This window comes from Microcebus murinus, chromosome 16 (assembly GCF_040939455.1).
Source record: "Microcebus murinus isolate Inina chromosome 16, M.murinus_Inina_mat1.0, whole genome shotgun sequence".
Classification (NCBI taxonomy): domain Eukaryota; kingdom Metazoa; phylum Chordata; class Mammalia; order Primates; family Cheirogaleidae; genus Microcebus; species Microcebus murinus.
In genome coordinates this window covers 69,652,653-69,671,434 of record NC_134119.1, presented here as the reverse complement: position 1 = coordinate 69,671,434, position 18,782 = coordinate 69,652,653, and the positions used below count along the sequence as shown (strand labels likewise).

At 44.7% G+C, this 18,782-nt stretch overlaps 1 protein-coding gene across 1 annotated transcript in view; it reads right to left on the bottom strand.

The window, feature by feature from the left end:
- The window catches only part of LOC105882838 (NACHT, LRR and PYD domains-containing protein 5), a 95,803-nt gene that overhangs the window by 65,334 nt on the left and 11,687 nt on the right, over window positions 1-18,782 (bottom strand). The window contains exons 3-5 of the mRNA XM_075993455.1: window positions 17,080-17,136; window positions 14,878-14,934; window positions 9,112-10,702 (exon numbers count right to left, since the gene is read on the bottom strand). Coding sequence (XP_075849570.1) covers window positions 9,112-10,702; window positions 14,878-14,934; window positions 17,080-17,136 — 1,705 coding nt within the window. The remainder of the gene's footprint in view (window positions 1-9,111; window positions 10,703-14,877; window positions 14,935-17,079; window positions 17,137-18,782) is intronic.

Genomic DNA, 18,782 nt, shown 5'->3' with positions numbered 1-18,782 from the left:
GTTGCCAGAGGCTGGGAAGGGCAGAGTGGGGAGATACTGGTTGAAGTGTACAGAGTTTCAGCTAGGAGGAACAAGTTTTAGTGATATTAGCTACCGTGTTTCCCAGAAAATAAGACAGAGTCTTATATTTATTTTTCCTCAAGAAGACACCCTAGGGCTTATTTTCAGGGGATGTGTTATTTTCCCCTCAAAGCCTCAGCTTGCAGCACGCACAGGATGGCCGGGACCTGACAGGGGGAGCCGACCTTGTTGGTGGGGCTGCCTGCACCTTTCGGGTCACCTCTGGGACAGCAGCTGTCACGATGGGGCAGATGAGAAGGGCTGCTGGTCTTTACTGCTCGGCAAAGAAATGCATGGGCTGTGCAGATGCGCCGCGTGGCCACGCCCGTCACTGGGGCTTATTTTCAGGGTGGGGCTTCTATTGTGCAAATGCTTAGAAATCCTGCTAGGGCTTATTGTATGGGTAGGGCTTATTTTGGGGGAAACATGGTAGGACCAGTGTGCTGTGCAATGTAACAGTGTATTATCTTAAAATCGCTAAAAGGGCAGTTTAAAAATGTTCTCATAACAAAAATCTTCTGCAAAGGCGAGTACCCCATAAATAAATATATTTGTCAATTAAAAACAAAAAAGAAAACAGTGGTAAGTGTGTAACAGTGCTCATTAACACACAGTGGCCGTGATTTTTGTGATTGTATGCAAATATAGCCAGCTCAGGGTTTAGCCTGTATTTGTGCACATTTTCGGCCAATCTACAGGAAAATGGCCAGGTTGTGGCCTCCCCTGGCTATGGACAGGACAGAACAACGCGACAGGCAGGTGTTTTCTTTCTGCACTGACATAAGCTCCTCCTCTAACAGAGAGGGCTTCAGCGTGTAACTGTTTTCTGACCAAGAGTCACTGTCGTTTTACCAAGGCCTTGGCGCATACCAGGCTGAGAATCACTTGAGCCCAGGAGCTGGAGTCCAGCCTGGGCAACATAGCAAGACCCCTGCCCCCTACCAGGGAGCAGCAGTGGCCTCTCCCTGCCCAGGCTGGACTCCAGCTCCCAGCTCAAGTGACTCTCAGCCCCCCAAGTAGCTGGGACCGCCACTGCATGCCGCCACACCTGCTAAGCTGTTCTGTTTCACTCTTGCTGTGCCGACTCCATCTGTGTAGAATTTGATGCTGTTTTAAACCCGAGGGTGGCGCCATTTCCCCCTTATTTTAGATGGCCACAAGGCTTGTAGGCAGCAGAGCTAAAATTACAAATCGGGTTTTTCCAGTGTCCTTTGCCAATGCATACTGGCAGCTGGTTTAGCTATGATGGCATCTTCAGCCACTCTCTGTGTTAAGTGCCAGGCGTGCCTCCTACGTGCTTTAGCTCCTGACAACCTGGTAGGGAGATGCCATTACTGCTGTTTTACAGATGAAGAAACTGAGGCACAGAACAGTTAAGCAACTATCCTGAGGTCTCACTGCTTAGAAGTAGCAGGCCTGGGATTTAGATACTGATAGAGGGGTAGCAATATCCATATATGTATGTGTATATATATATATTTGAGACTGGGGTCTTGCTATGTTGCCCAGGCTGGACTCCAGCTCCAGGGCTAAAGTGATTCTCAGCCTCCCAAGTAGCTGGGACTACCAGTGCATGCCACCACACCTGGCTAAGTTGTTCTGTTTTATTTTTTTGTTGTTATTTTTTTGTTTGTTTTTTTCAAGAGATGAGGTTTTCACCATGTTGCCCAGGAGGCTGGGGTACGGTGGCTATTCACAGACAGGATCATAATGCACTGCAGCCTCGAACTCCTGGGCTCGAGCCATCCTCCTGTCTCAGTCTCCCAAGAAGCTTGAGCTATAGGTCCGTGCCACTGCTCGGGGCTAGCTCACATTCTTGGCTGGTGTGCTATGGCGGGAAATGACGGGCGTTCAGGCAGCCCCGGGGAGGGCATTTTCCAGACCTGCACTCTTTAGTGTGCACCAGCTACGTGGGGCTATTTAGATATATATAAGTTGAAAGGGGAAAAAAGATCAAGAGGCGGACGAGAAACACCGCCAGACAGAGAGTCTCTGCAGAAAAGAGATTCTAGCAGAAATTAGAAAAAAGAAGCAAGAAGACGAGCATACAGCGGACGAGGGCCGGAAGGAGGGGTACCTGAGACCCCGGCAGACTCCACGGGAGGAGGTCACAGAGGAGAACTGGAAGCTGAGACCGCCGGAGCAGCCTGGAGACCAGCGGGAAGGGTAAGTGTCTTGGCCAATTCTCCTCCCCTGCATTTGGGACTGCGGGTGGGCTCCCCAGGGGGTGGAGAGACATGCAGACACCAGCCCAGAGACGGCCACTGCCAATGATCGGTAAGCCAGTAGCGGACGCGGCACCAGGCTCCCAACTCCCTCGGGCACCTCCGTGGGCACAGACCCGAGAGCCGCACAGCAGGTGCCATATTGTCTCCTTCTTCCCTCCCCCGACCCTACCCGAGGCTGCCCAGAGAGACAATACAGCCACAAACCGGAGGCACCTACAGGGAACAGGACCTTCCCTTTTGGGACCCTACAGCTGACTAAGGGGAACTCAGACGGTGAGCTCCCTACCCACCAGCCCTCCCAGGTGCTGCTGGCACGGTGATCCCAGGAGAACGGGGCAGACCCTGAGGCTGACAGACATAGACCCAGCTTGGGCTCCCTGTGGGTGAATTGGGACTGGGACTCCTCTCCCTGGTGGGGATACAGTTTGAACTCTGGGACCCAGAGGTCAGACCTGCAGACCAGATCCCATGCAGCGAGGTCTAGCATTGCCCAGGGCACAGAAGGGATATACGTGAACAGCCTACTGAGGTGTGTATGCCTTCAGGGGCAGATCAGCGTCCTAGAGGGCAACCCTCCTCCCAAAAGGAGGCTGTACGCCCAGCCCAGGTGGCATACCTGCGCAGGGAACCTCCCCGCCTGCATCACAGTCCGGGGAGGCCCGGTGACGTGAGGTCTGGCCTGCTGGCAGAGGCCCAGGAGTAGCTGCGGAGTTGGGGAGGGTGGAAAGAAGCGAAGCCCACTCCAGACTGCGGGTCTCAGACAACCCCACCCCCACACGCAGACTCTCTGGCTGAGCAGGACCATTCCAGCCACGCCCTGACAGCTTTTCCTGGAAGCAGAGAACAGAACTTTGACCCCTGCTAACGGCATTAGTGGTGCCTGAGGGCAGTCTTACTCAACCCAGCTCCGCCCAGACTCTCTCCTAGACCAGCCCTCACTGAGGGGGAGAAAAGGACACACCTGGAAGTCCCAGGGCCCCACCCACCACCTGAGGCACTAGAGTGCCTCCCTACAGGAACAAGAGCTGATAACAGGACACAAAAACAGCGTAGCCTGTTCCTCCAAGCAAGCACCACCTACTGACAGGGAGGACATCCTGCACACCCTTTTCACGGCACCTACTGACTCATACAGGGAGTGGTCGAATCTCACCCACAGACACCACCTACCAGCTCAGAAACTAAACAAGGCATGTGAATACCCAAACAAAAACCTAAAGAAAAGACACAACTGATCAACATGGGAAGAAATCAGCGAAGGAACTCAGGAAATATGAAGAACCAAACGGAAACGACACCCCTAAAGAGGAGCACCAGCCCCCTAGAAACGGACACCAACAAAAATCAGGCAACCAAAATGACAGAAGAGGAATGTCGTACATGGATCATAAGAACACTCACTGACCTGCAAGAACAACTCAATAACCAACACAAAGAAACCACAAAAAGCCTCCAGGATCGGGGAAAAAAGTTCACTAAAGGAATAGACACAATGAAGAAAAGTTTAACCGAACACCTGGAAATGAAGAATCAATTCAGGGAACTACAAAATACAGTGGAAAGTCTCAAGAATAGGGTAGATCAAACAGAAGAAAGAATCTCAGAGCTTGAAGGTAACACCCCCAATTAAGCAAATCAGTCACAGAAATAGAGCAGAGAAACAAGAGAAAAGAGCAAAGCCTACAAGAGATGTGGGATTATGTGAAGAAACCTAATGTGAGGGTCATAGGATTACCAGAAGGGGAAGAAGACAACACTCACGGGTTGGACAAGCTATTTGAAGATATAATAGAGGAAAATTTCCCAGGCCTTGCTCACAATCTCGATATACAAGTTTAAGAAGCTCAGAGGACCCTTGGGAGATTCAATGCAAACAGGAAGACATCACGACATGCAGTCATCAGACTGATCAAAATATCAACTAAAGAGGCCCTTCTAACACCTGTAACACGGAAGAAGCAAGTAACATACAAGGGAAAGCCAATTCGAATAACACCAGACTTCTCTAATGAGACTTTACAAGCAAGGAGAGAATGAGGCCCCATTCTCACTCTTCTGAAACAAAACAATGCCCAGCCGAGAATCTTATTCCCTGCAAAACTAAGCTTCATATATGAAGGAGAAATAAAGACATTCCCAGACAATAAAGGCTCAGAGAATTCACCAAGACAAGACCAGCCCTACAAGAAGTACTCAAAACAGTGTTACGCACAGAACGCCATAATAAAAACTCACGAATATAAAAACAACCAAAACCCAAAGATTAAAGGCCAGATAATACAATGGCTTAAGAGAGAAATCAAAGCAACAACATCCAACCCAACAGAATGAACAATAATCTACCTTACCTATCAGTTCTCTCAATAAATGTGAATGGCTTAAACTCTCCACTCAAGAGACATAGGCTGGCTGAATGGATAAGAAAATATAGGCCAAGTATATGCTGTCTTCAGGAAACACATCTAACCTGCAAGGATGCATAGAGATGAAAAGTAAAAGGGTGGAGATCAGTATTCCAGGCAAGTGGAAGCCAAAAGAAGGCTGGCGTGGCAGTTCTAATTTCAGACGATTTAGTTTTTAAAGCAACAAAAGGAGTGAAAGACAAAGAGGGTCATTATATAATGGTGAAGGGCACACTTCAACAAGAAGAGATAACAATTTTAAATATATATGTACCCAACTTAGGTGCACCCAGTTTCATAAAGCAAACCTTACTGGATCTAAGCAAATGGATTAATAGCAACTCCATAATCACCGGAGATTTCAACACCCTACTGATGGCACAAGACAGATCCTCCAAACAGAAAATTAATAAAGAAATAATGGGCTTAAACAAAACTCTTGAACAATTGGGTCTGACTGACATTTACAGGACATTCTACCCAAAATCCACAGAATATACGTTCTTCTCATCAGCTCGAGGGACACTCTCTAAGATTGACCATATCCTAGGACACAAAGTAAATCTCAAGAAATTTTAAAAAATAGAAATCATACTATGTACCTTCTCAGATCACAGTGGAATAAAAGTAGAAATCAACCCTAACAGAAACACACATTTCTACACAAAAACATGGAAATTAAACAACCTCCTACTAAATGATTACTTCATCAATGAAGAAATCAAGATGGAAATAAGAAAATTCTATGAAGAAAATGACAGTGGAGAGACAAGTTATCAACTCCTCTGGGACACAGCTAAAGCAGTTCTGAGAGGAAAGTTTATCTCCATAAATGCCTATAACCAAAAGTCAAAAAGATCACAAATAGACAATCTCATGAAACCACTCAAAGAGCTGGAAAAAGAAGAACAGACCAACCCCAAACCCAGCAGAAGTGAAATCAACAAGATCAAATCAGAACTAAATGAAATTGAAAACAGGGAAGCTATTCAGGAGATGAATAAAACAAAAAGTTGGTTCTTTGAAAAAATAAACACAATTGACACGCCACTGGCTAAGCTAACGAAAAGCAGAAAAAAGAAATCTCTAATAAGCTCCATCAGGAACAAAAAAGGAGATATCACAACTGATACCAAAGAGATACAAGATATAATTTATGAAGATTACAAAAATCTTTATGCACACAAACTGGAAAATTTGGAGGAAATGGACAAATTTCTAGAAACACACAGCTTCCCTAGGCTCAACCAGGTAGAAATAGATTCCCTGAACAGACTAATCTCAAGAGCTGAAATAAAAACAGCAATTAAAAATCTCCCTAAAAAGAAAAGTCCCGGTCCAGATGGTTTCACACCCGAATTTTACCACATTTACAAAGAAGAACTAGTACCTATCTTGCAGAAGCTATTCCACAACATCGAGAAGAATGGAAACCTCCCCGACACATTTTATGAAGCGAATATTACTCTGATACCAAAACCAGGAAAGGATGCAACAAAAAAAGAAAACTACAGATCAATATCCCTAATGAATATAGATGCAAAAATTTTCAACAAAATCTTAGCTAATCGAATCCAGACGCTTATCAAAAAAATAATCCATCACGACCAAGTGGGCTTCATCCAGGGATGCAGGGATGGTTCAACATACGTAAATCTATAAATGCAATTCACCACATAAACAGAAGCAAAAACAAAGACCACATGATTCTTTTTAATAGATGCAGAAAAAGCTTTTGACAAAATTCAACACCTTTTCATGATACGAACACTTAAGAAAATAGGCATAGAAGGGACATCCCTAAAAATGATACAAGCCATATATGACAGACCCATAGCCAACATCATACTGAATGGGGAAAATTGAAATCATTCCCACTTGGAACTGGAACCAGACAAGGCTGCCCACTATCTTCACTTCTGTTAAACATAGTGCTGGAAGTCCTGGCTACAACAATCAGACAGGAAAGTGGAATTAAAGGTATCCAAATAGGGGCAGAAGAGATCAAACTTTCAGTTTGCTGATGATATGATATTATATCTAGAAAACCCCAAAGATTCAACCAAGAACTCCTGGAACTGATCAATGAATTTAGTAAAGTCTCAGGATACAAAATCAATACACAGAAATCAGAGGCATTCATATATGCCAACAACAATCTAATTGAGAACCAAATCAAAGACTCAATTCCCTTCACAATAGCAACAAAGAAATTAAAGTACTTAGGAATATACTTAACCAAGGAGGTAAAAGACCTCTACAGGGAGAACTATGAAACACTGAGGAAGGAAATAGCAGAGGATGTAAACAGATGGAAATCCATTCCATGCTCGTGGATTGGCAGACTCAACATCATTAAAATGTCTATACTACCCAAACTGATTTACAGATTCAATGCAATACCTATTAAAATCCATGAGCATTCTTCACAGATATAGAAAAAATAATTTTACGCTTCGTATGGAACCAAAGAAGACCCTGAATATCAAAAGCAATTCTAGGCAACAAAGACAAAATGGGAGGCATTAATATGCCAGATATCAAACTATACTACAAAGCTGTAGTAATTAAAACAATTTGGTATTGGCACAAAAACAGGAATATTGACCAGTGGAAGAGATGTGAGAATCCTGATATAAAACTATCCTCATATAGCCATCTAATCTTTGACAAAGCAAACAAAAACATACGCTGGGGAAAAGAATCCCTTTTCAATAAATGGTGCTGGGAAACCTGGATAGCCACCTGTAGAAGGCTAAAACAGGACCCACACCTTTCACCTCTCACAAAAACCAACTCACGCTGGATAACAGACTTAAACCTAAGGTATGAAACTATTAGAATTCTAGAGGAAAAAGTTGGAAACAGTTTCCTAGACATCGGCCTAGGCAAAGAGTTTATGAAGAAGTCCCCAAAGGCAATCACAGCAGCAACAAAAATAAATGGGACATGATCAAACTAAAAAGCTTCTGCACAGCCAAAGAAATAGTCATGAAAGTAAACAGACAACCTACAGAATGGAAGAAAATTTTTGCATCCTACACATCCAATAAGGGGCTGATAACTAGAATATACTTAGAACTCACGAAAATCAGCAAGAAAAAAAAATCAAATAACCCTATTAAAAAGTGGGCAAAGGATTTGAACAGAAACTTTTCTAAAGAATACAGAAGAATGGCCAACAAACATATGAAAAAATGCTCATCATCTCTAATCATCAGGGAAATGCAAATCGAAACCACAATGAGATATCACTTAACTCCAGTGAGAATGGCCTTTATCAAAAAGTCTCCAAACAATAAATGCTGACATGGATGCAGAGAGAGAGGAACACTCCTACACTGCTGGTGGGACTGCAAACTAGTTCAACCTCTGTGGAAAGCAATATGGAGATACCTTAAAGCGATACAAGTGGATCTAACATTTGATCCAGCAATCCCACTGCTGGGCATCTACCCAAAAGATCCAATGACACTCTATAAAAAAGACCCCTGCACTCGAATGTTTATAGCAGCACAATTCGTAATTGCAAGGCTGTGGAAACAGCCCAAGTGCCCATCAATCCAAGAATGGATTAATAAAATGTGGTATATGTATACCATGGAGTACTATTCAGCTCTAAGAAACAATGGTGATATAGCACATCTTATATTTTCCTGGTTAGAGGTGGAACCCATACTATTAAGTTTCCCAAGAATGGAAAATCAAGCACCACATATACTCACCAGCAAATTGGTATTAACTGAGCAGCACCTAAGTGGACACATAGGTACTACAATAATAGGGTATTGGGCGGTGGGAGGGGGAGGGGGCGGGTATATACATACATAATGAGTGAGATGTGCACCATCTGGGGGATGGTCATGCTGAAGACTCAGACTTGTGGGGGGAGGGTGGGAATGGGCATTTATTGAAACCTTAAAATCTGTACCCCAATAATAGGCCAAAATAAAAAAATAAAGTTGAAAGGGAATACAATTACGGCTTCACCTCCTCAGTGTCACATTTCGAATGCTCAGCAGGCACGCGTGGGCTGGGGGCTAGCTACTGGACAGGAGCAGGAAACATTCTCTCCTCGCAGAAAGCTGTGTGGGACAGCCCTGCTCTGGGCCCACAGGGCACAGCAGTTCAGACATACGAACGATCGTGCTGACAGGAGCAGCCTTAAAAAAACCCACATACTCCTGGGTTCCCAGCCCAGAGCCTTCCCTTGCACAGCCGTGGGCGAAGCCTGGCAGTTTGAAAGAGCTTACTGGCCGCTCACAAGGAGCCGAAGTCGGCCCGTCGTTCTAGCCACCCGGACCACATCTGGGTCATGCATCCTGAAAGAATTACCTGGGACCCTGACGTTTCTGGGAGTCTTGTCAAACCCTAGCAACAGGCTCGGCAGACGGTACAGAATAAAACCGCAGGGCACCTACCATCGGGGAATCACAGGCCAGGCCTTCTCGTCCTTTGAGGTTCTCTTTCTGATGTCCACCCGGAGTTTCCGTAAATAGCAACAACGCTGGAGACAGAAAGAAGACACTACTAAGTCCATTTTCTGGTGAATGGGAAGCCACACATCTTGGAAGCTTCTCAAGGCCGAGTGAACGAATTCTTCATCTTGTGTCTCGAACAGACAGTGGAAGGCGTCCAGGACGTCCACCGGGGCGGCATACTGGCCCCACAGCCCTAACAGGGAGACCCCGTACAGGAGTCTCTGCTTTATGGCCAGGGGGACGGGGCGGCCCAGCAGCGCCTCCAGGGCCCGCAGCGCTTCCTTGCTCACGAGGCCAAACAAGAAACGCTTCGTCTGGAGCAGCTGGGGGTTGGCGCCCGTCTGCTTAAGCTCCATCAAACTCCCGACCCTCTCAGCGAACAGAGGCTCGGGGCAGAGGCCGGGCTCCCTTTCCAGCCCCTCCAGCACGTAGTGCAAGGCGGCGCAGAACTCCTGGAGGCCGAGGTGGAAGAAGGAGTGGTAGCCCTCGCAGTGGCCGTCGCGGAGCAGCACGTCCATGTGGAACACGGCGGCCAGCTCGGACTCCCGCAGGCCGTGGGCCGCGAGGTCGTGGCCGTGGAAGGCGGACCTCATGTCCCACACGCCCTCCGCGGCCATGCGGCACAGGCTGGCCAGCACGGCCCTTTCTTCCCGGTTGAGGCAGCGCGGGGCCGCCTCCCGCGGAGTGAGCTGGTAGAACACGAAGGTGGCGTACAGCCCGGTGAAAGTCTGGGAAATGGGGGCGGCGCGCCCCCCGCCCGCCTTCCCGCGCTGCAGGGCCGCGCACACCAGCGAGCGCGCGGCGACGTCCTGGCACTCGCCCCGCAGGTCGCAGCTGTCCATCACACGCAAGATCTCCGCCCTTTCGTGCTCGCTCGCGACGTGCTCAAGGAATAACTGAAACCGTTTTTCCGCCGAGATCCCGCCAACCAGCAGGTAGCGGGCAGCCAGGGCCGCCGACTTGAGCTTGTCCACACCCGCGCTGCCGGCGGTGATCACCAGGGAGGACGCAGGCAGCAGGGCCTTCCTCAGCAGACTGTGTATCAGGACGGCCGGGGGCCGCCTCTCCGCCCAGTCTCTACAGAGCCTTGTGTCGTCATTGAGGTCAGAGCCCAGGGCATCGAAACTGTCAACAACAAACAAGAGCCGATCGGGGCGGGACATGATCTCCGTCACCGGGGCCTGGGAGTCCGGCCACTCCTTGGAAATCAGCTCCGCAAAACTGCTCTCCCTCCTCCGCAGCAGATCTCTGGTGTGGAGAAAGAAGGCGTAGGAGAACATGCTCTCGTAGAGGTCGCCTTGTGCCCAGCGTAGCATGATCCTCCTCGCCAAAGCCGACTTCCCAGTTCCCGGTCTTCCGTGCAGAACCACGGTGTGGGGCCGGAGGCCCCTGTGGTCTGGGCCGAACGCGCCAGCCAGCACCCGGTGCGTTTCCGAGCAGTCAGCAGCAGATTCTTCAGGGCCATGGTCAACATCCATCTTCATGGAGAATTTGGTCATCACGTGGCGCTTGTAGTCCCACCTGTCACCTCCTTGGTCCAAAGTTGGACCAGAGAGGGTAGAGGAAAACAGCAGGAAAGAATTTGAAGGAAGTCTGGATTTTAGTAAAAATAGGACAAGACAAAACCCGACCCAGAGTCAGTGGGTGTGCCGAGCCAGACAGGCCCTGTGCACGGGTCTCTCATTACTTCCCAGCCTCGTCCCCCTCTCAAAGGCCACTTCCTCAAGAGCGTCTGCTGTCCCTTCAACCTGACGCACTGCATACTTGCTAGCTTATTGTCTCCAATGGACACTAAGCACAGACTTTCTTTGCTCATGGCAGATCATCAGTATTTATGACAGTGCCTGGAGCACCCTGTGCGAACTCCTGTATTTATTAAATGAATAATCTATGCTGAACACTTGTATGTAGTCTCAGAGACAGAAGCCCGGGCAGCTGAGAATGTGTGCGCCATGGCCCCAGTCAGACGCCTGAAGGCCCGGCACACAGCACGCACCGCTCTCCTCCCCAGGCTGCACTGGGGAGATGCCCGCGCTACGTAAGAGGGGGAGGCTGGGTGCGCGGGGCACACCTGCGATACTATCACTTGGGAGGCCAAGGGAGGAGGATCACTGGGGTCTAGGAGTTCAGGACCAGCCTGGACAATGGTGAGACCTGACTCTACAAAAAGTAAAAAATTAGCCGGGCATGGTGGCGCATGCCTGTAGTCCCAGCTACTCGGGAGGCTGAGGCAGCAGGATCCTTGAGCTCAGGAGTTTGAGGTTACAGAGAGCTGTGATGACACTGTTGCACTCTAGCCTGGGTAACAGAGCAAGACTCTGTCTGGAAAAAAGAAAGGGAGCATGTGCCTCCGAGTCAGACAGACCCTGCCCGGATCCAAGCTCTACCCTAGGGTATCTGTGTGATCCCGGATGAGCTGCTGTCAGAGTCCCCGCCTGAGGAATATTTAAGAATGTGCATCCAACATTCATTAACCACATTTGCCACCTTGGCAAACATGATAAGTGGTGCCTATTATCACAACCATAATTCTTTCACATTACCTGTTTTACTTTTATCCCAACATTTATCACACACAATTCTTTCATGCATGTAATTATTGTCTAGCCCCTAGAATACAACATTAGCTCCATGAGAAAAGTAGCTTCAGCCTCTTCAACTGTCTCTGATATCCAATAGGCTCTCAATGAGCATGAAAATGATTCATGTCCTGGGACCTTAAATTTCCTGGTACTACCAATATCTTTTATTTTTTCTTTTAAAAGACAGTGGTCAGATGTGGTAGTACACACCTGTTGTCCCAGCTGTTTGGGAGGCTGAGGCGGGTGGATTACTTGAGCCCAGGAGTTCGAGACCAGCCTGGGCAACATAGTGAGACCCTGTCTCTATTAAAAAAAAAAAAAAGACAGTAGGACTCTCCCTGCACTAATGTGTAATTATTAACTGTATACAAAATTTCTATGTAAGAGTTCTAAACTTTATACTTCATTACCGTATCCTCAGTATATGTGGGAGGTTAGTTCCAGGATCCCCGAAAACGTTCAAACCCATGAATGCTTTATTATAAAATAAAGCAGTATTTGTAATCTTCCCATATACTTTAAGTCATATCTAGATTACCTATAATACCTAACACAACACCTGTAGATCATTCATGCGAATTCAATGTAGTACTACTCGGCATGTGGCAAATTCAAATTTTGCTTTTTTAAACTTTGTGGAAATGTTTTCCCCCAAGATATTTTCAACCTGAAGTCGGTTGAATCATGGGTGTAGAACCAACAAAATCAGAGGGAAGCCATGAACAGACCTGTATTAAAGCCGCAAGGAGCACACCTTGAGATAAACCTCTATTTGCTGAGCTCAGACTGACATGCTACCCTCAGACAGACAACTGGCTAAATGACTGGACTGCAGGTTTTTTTGGGGTGGACTCTTTTGGACTTGGTTTTTAAAGATGGAGGGAAACCCAGAGAGGTGGTCTGCAGTTGAACCTGGGGTTTTTTGTTCCTTCCTCAGTCACCTCTTTTTCTTCTATGGATTCAAGTATTATGTCGGTGCTTAAGCATTCCAAACCTCTCCCTAATGATGACTTCTTTTCTAAAATTCCAGGCTCATATGTCTAAGTCACCACCTTAAGGGGCCACAGGGACCTCAAATTCAAAGCTTTAAAAACTTGTTTCTTTTATCTCCATCAAAAAACATATTTCTTAAGGATTTTATAAATGACAACTAGAGGAAAGCTTATGTTCATGAACTTACTTTGGAAGAGATGTTGAGCTCATTTCTTTTTACATAACCTAATATTAGTTCATATTAATCCTCTATGGTAGTTTGTTCATAATATCAAATGGGGATATTAATACCTCTTTTTACAAGGTTGGTGTGAAGGTGTTATGACATAATCATAAGACATGGAGAACAGCGCCTGGCCCATGGTAAGTATTCTAGAAATGCCACCAATATTTGTATTTATTATTATTAATACCAATTTAAACTATTAGTTTTTCAAATATTGGTTGAATGAGTGATTAAGTAACCCACACAAGGTCAACACATGTTGTACAGGTAGAATGAAAGCCCAGCTTGAAGTGACTTCCGAGCTTGAAATTTTAGCATCACCATCCATCAGAGATTGCTTAAGCAGAAATGTGGGAGCAGTTCCTGAGGCCTTTTTCTCAGAACCCCATCACTTAGTTATACTAGTCTTGGAGCAGTTCCTGAGGCCTTTTTCTCAGAACCCCATCACCTGGTTTTATATTTTGAATATCTCACACAAATCAAATCAATTGAATTATATGAACATGGAGAACAGCATCTTTCACCATAGCCAAAAAGTAGAAAGAACCCAAATTTCCATCAACTGAAGAATGGATAAAGAGAATGTGGGATGCCCATGCATTGGAATATTATTCAGCAACGTAAATGAGGTGCCGATACATACTGCTCCATGAGTGAACTTTGAAAACATGCTATGTGCAGGAAGCCAGTCACAAAGAGCCACATATCGTATGATTCCATTTACACAAAAGGTCCAGAATAGGTAAAGTTTTAGAGATGGAAAATAGGTTAGTGATTATCTAGGGTTCAAGGGGTAGGGAGAAAATTGGGAGTGACTGCTAGTGGGTATGGGGGTTCTCTTTGGCAGAAAGAAATGCTTCAGAATTAGTAGCAACAGTTGGAAAACTGAATATGCTAGAAGTCACTGAATTGTATACTTCGAAAGGGTGAACTTCACAGCATGTGAATTCTCTCTCAATAAAAAAGCCTCAGGCCAGGTGTGGTGGCTCACACCTGTAATCCCAGCACTTTGGGAGGCCAAGGCTGGTGGATTGCTCGAGGTCAGGAGTTCGAAACTAGCCTGAACAAGATTGAGACCCCGTCTCTACTATAAATAGAAAGAAATTAATTGGCCAACTAATATATGTAGAAAAACTTAGCCGGGCATGGTGGCGCATGCCTGTAGTCCCAGCTACTCGGGAGGCTGAGGGAGGAGGATCGCTTGAGCCCAGGAGTTGGAGGTTGCTGTGAGCTAGGATGATGCCACAGCAATCACTCTAGCCTAGGCAACAAAGCGAGACCCTGTCTCAAAAAAAAAAAAAAAAAAAAAAAAAAAAAAAAAAAAAAAAAAAAAAAAAAAGCCTCAAGCAGCATTTCCTCAAGGCAGGCTGCTTCGACTTCCTCGACCTTTCAACTCCCATCCCACACAGCCACAGCACCTTCATTTCTTATCTTTGGCTTAATTAACATAAATCTGGGCTATAAACATCATGAAGGCAAGAAATATATTTTTCTTGCCCATATGATTCTATCACAGTTCTTTGGTGGTAGGTATTCACTAAACATTGGTTGATAGACAGAATTAAGAAAATAATTACTACTAGTACTCAAGTAACTTTGAACAAATCACTTGATTACTCTTGGCTATGAGGTTAGCACCTGTCAGTCAAATAAGCTTGTGCTTGATGCTCAAATCCACTAGAATCATGGGTTCTTTGGAATTTGATTTCATAAAATCTGGCCGGAGATAATACAAGGAACATACATAGCTCTTTCCATGGTACTTATCAAGAGCTCTTAGGGAAAGAACTGACAGAGACAAATGAGGAAGACAGGGAAAGTGGAACCCCCACCCTGCCACCTAAACTACATGGATTTCTTTCACCCAGCTTCCTGGCAACAAATGAAAAAATCTATTTTCTTTACCTTGTTCTTTTGTCTCTGCTGCTGTGGCACCACCTTGTGCTATAGCTTGGGAAGTTTCTGGGAAAGAGAAAGGAGAAGAATAAACATACTTAAGTTTATTATCTAAACCAGAAATGTCAGACACCCATAAAACCTCTCAGATAAGCCTAGTCATGCCATACTTAATCTTCTGCTAGTTTGGAACAAGGCAACCACTGCCTCAGCAAATGGGACAAAGTGTACTAGTACAACAGGCAAAAATTCAACATTGAGGGTATGGGTTCTAGCCTTATTTATCCTCTTTACTCTTAGGAATGGGAAACATTCCTAAGATCTTAGATCTTAGGATATCTTAGAGCTTGGTGTGGTGATGCATGCAGTATTTCCAGCTACTTGGGAGGCTGAGGCAGGAGGATCACTTAAGCCCAGGAGTTTGAGGCTGCAGTGAGCTATGATGGTGCCTGTGAATAGCCACTGCCCTCTAGCCTGGGTGACAGAGACACCCTCTTAAAAATAAAAAAATTAAGGATCTTGAATCAGACACCAGATTCAAATGTGAATTCTGTCATATTACTCAGCAACGACAATGGAAATGCTGAGACATGCTTTCACACAGATGAACTTTGAAAACATGCTAAATGAAAGAAGCTAGTCACAAAAGGCCACATAGTTATGATGCTATTCATATGAAATATCCAGAATAGGCTAATTCATAAAGATATATGACAGATTAGTGGTCATCTAGGGCTCGGTGGGAGAGGGAATGGGAGTGACTGCTAATGGGTCTGAGTTTTCTCTTTGGGAGAGGAAAATGTTCTGAAATTAGGTGTGGTGATGGTTGGATAACTCCACAAATATTCCAAAATCCATCAAGTTTTATACTTTAAAAGAGTAGATTTTATGGTATGGGAGTTATATCTCAATTTAAAAAACCTCAAGCAAAGTTTTCTCAGGGAAGTCTGATCTTATTAATACTTCCTTGACTATTCAAATCCCATTTCATACAGCCATAGCACCTTGGATCATGCCATCATTTTATATTTTTGTTTACTTAATATAGAACTCTAGAGTATCTATAAGATGGAGACAAGAAATAGTTTTCTCATTGTATATTTTCATCACAGTTCTTTAAGTGGTAGTTATTCACTAAATACTTGTTAATAGAAGGAGTTAAGAAAAAAATCTAATTTTGAACACTTGCCTTCTTTCACTCCATGTTTAGGAGTGGTCAAACAAGCTTGTGCTTGGTGCATTACTGCACTAGAATTATGGATCTTAGAATTTGTTTTCATTAAACAACTCTTATACACTATTGGTGGTATTGTAAATTCATATCACCATTTTGGAATATAGTATGGAGGTTACTCAAAAAGCTAAAAAACATCACCATATGACCCAGCAATTCCACTATGGCTGTATCTGAAAGGAACTGAAATCAGGATGTGGGAGAGATGTCTTCACTTCCATGTTCATTGTGGCATTATTCACAATAGCCAAAATATGGAAACAGTGTAAGCATTCATCAATGGCTCTATTTTAAAAAAGTGGTATATATACACCCAGTGGAATACTATTCAGCCTAAAAAACCCCAGAAAATTCTATCATTTGTGACAACACAGGTGAACCTTAGAAGACATCATGGTAAGTTAAATAAGAGGGGTGTAGAGAACCAAATACTGTGTGATCTCACTTATATATGGGGTCTAAAAAAGTAGAACTCAGAAGCAGAGAGTAGGATGGTGGTTACACAGGGCTGGGGGAGGGTGGGGAGACAGACAACAGGTAAAAAGCTATAGTTACGAGGAATAGATTCTGGTCTAGTGCACAGCAAAGTGGCTACAGTTAATAATGTATATTTCAAAATAGCTGAAAGGATTTTGGATATTCTCACTACAAAGAAATGACAAATATTTGAGGCGATAGGTGTGATAATAAACTTGATTTGATAATTGTATAATGTATACACAAATAGAAACATCACATTGTAAATATATGCGATTATTTGCCAATTGAAAATTTAGCTGTAAAAAACTAGGTAATCACAATGGAAGGCATGGCTCTGTCCATGGTGCTGAAATCAAGAGCGCTTAGGGAAGGGATGGACAGAGATGAATGAGGATGAGGAAAGGGAAAGTGGACCCCCTGCCACCTAAACTACACGGGCTTCCTTCACTCAACTTCCCTCCAGGAAGGCAACAAGTGAGTGAATAAATTTTATTCACCATGTTTTTCTGTTTCTGCCTCTGTGGCATCATCTATTTTTATAGCTTGTGAAATTTCTGGAAAAGAGGGGAGGAGAATAATCTTCAACATATTTACATTTCTTATTCTAATCAGAGATGTCAGACACACCACAAAACCCTGAGATAAGCTTTGTCATGTTATATTTCGTCTTCTGACCATTTTGGAACATGGCAACCATCAACTCAACAAGGAGGAGTGAACTAGTACACCAAGCATGAGATTCAAAATCAGAGGATTCACAATCAAAATCATCTCTATATACTAGCGATAAACAAATGACATTAATAAAACAATTCCAAGCCAGGCATGGTGGCTCACGCCTGTAATCCTAGCATTCTGGGAGGCTGAGGCAGGAGGATTGCTTGAGGTTGGGAGTTCGAGACTAGCCTGAGCAAGAGTAAGACCCTCTCTCTACAAAAAATAGAAAAATTAGCAGAGCACAATGGTGCATGCCTGTAGTCCCAGCTACCCAGGAGGTGAGGCAGGAGTATCTCTTGAGCCCAAGAGTTTGAAGTTGCAGTGCATTACGATGACACCACTGCACTCTAGCCAGGGCAACAGAGCAAGACTGTCTCAAAAAACAAAAAATAATTCCATTTACATTAGGATGAAAATATTTAGGAACAAATTTAAAAATGAAATGTATGTTGACAACAAAATATAATTGAAAAAATTGAGAACATCCTAAATAAATGCAAAGACCATCCTGTGTTCATGGCTTGGAAGACTATTGTCAAGATCATTGTAAAATTCATATGGAAATCCAAAGGACCAAGAACGGAAAGAAAAAAAGTGTTGAAGGTAGAAAATAATACTTTCTGATTTCAAAACTTACTATAATGCAACAGTAATTAAGTCAGTGTGGTATTGGCATAAGAATATACATACAAATCAATGGTAGATAATTGAGAGTTGAAAATAATCTATGATTTCACATAAGAGTACCTAGGAAATTTAATGGGACAGAATAGTCCTTTCAATACATGTTGCTGGAACAATTGAATATCCACATGCAAAACAATGAAAATGGATCCTCTACCTCAGGCCGTACAGAAAAGTTAACTCAAAATGGATCAAAGACCTAAATGATTTTAAGAGATATGACTATAAAACCCTTAAAAATACTGGTGCAGGAGGAGGAGGAAAAATGGTAGACTAAAAGTGACCTCCTGGTGTCCTGCTCCCAGAGAAAGGTGAAGAACTAGGACTTCTATGCATGAGTGGATTGCTCCCCTCATTGCAGAGAAACAGCATGGGACACACAACACAGAAAAAGAAATGGTGAATGGGAGATAGGATCGCAAAGTCTAGAGAGTGTGAGATAAACAATAGAGAATAGAGCATGGGATGGCTCCAGCCATCTAGCCAATGAGTGCAGTGTGATTTGACCCACAGGAGAACATCCTGCTTCCCCACTGACATCCACACCCATTCATACAGGGACCTGCCTGAAGTTGGTGCAAAATCATGGCAGGAGATGTTGGGCTCTGTGGAGAGGAGACAATAGCAGGAAGCATCTTGAATTCCCCAGAGCTCTGTGCTAGGACTGCACTGGGCAAGGGATGGACTGGTCTGAGCTACTGCTCAAGGGAGTTAGGAGACAGGCACCTTGCCTCTGGCAGTCAGCGGGACCAGAACAACATAGATGAACACTGAAAAGGGGACTCTATTCTGGAGACCA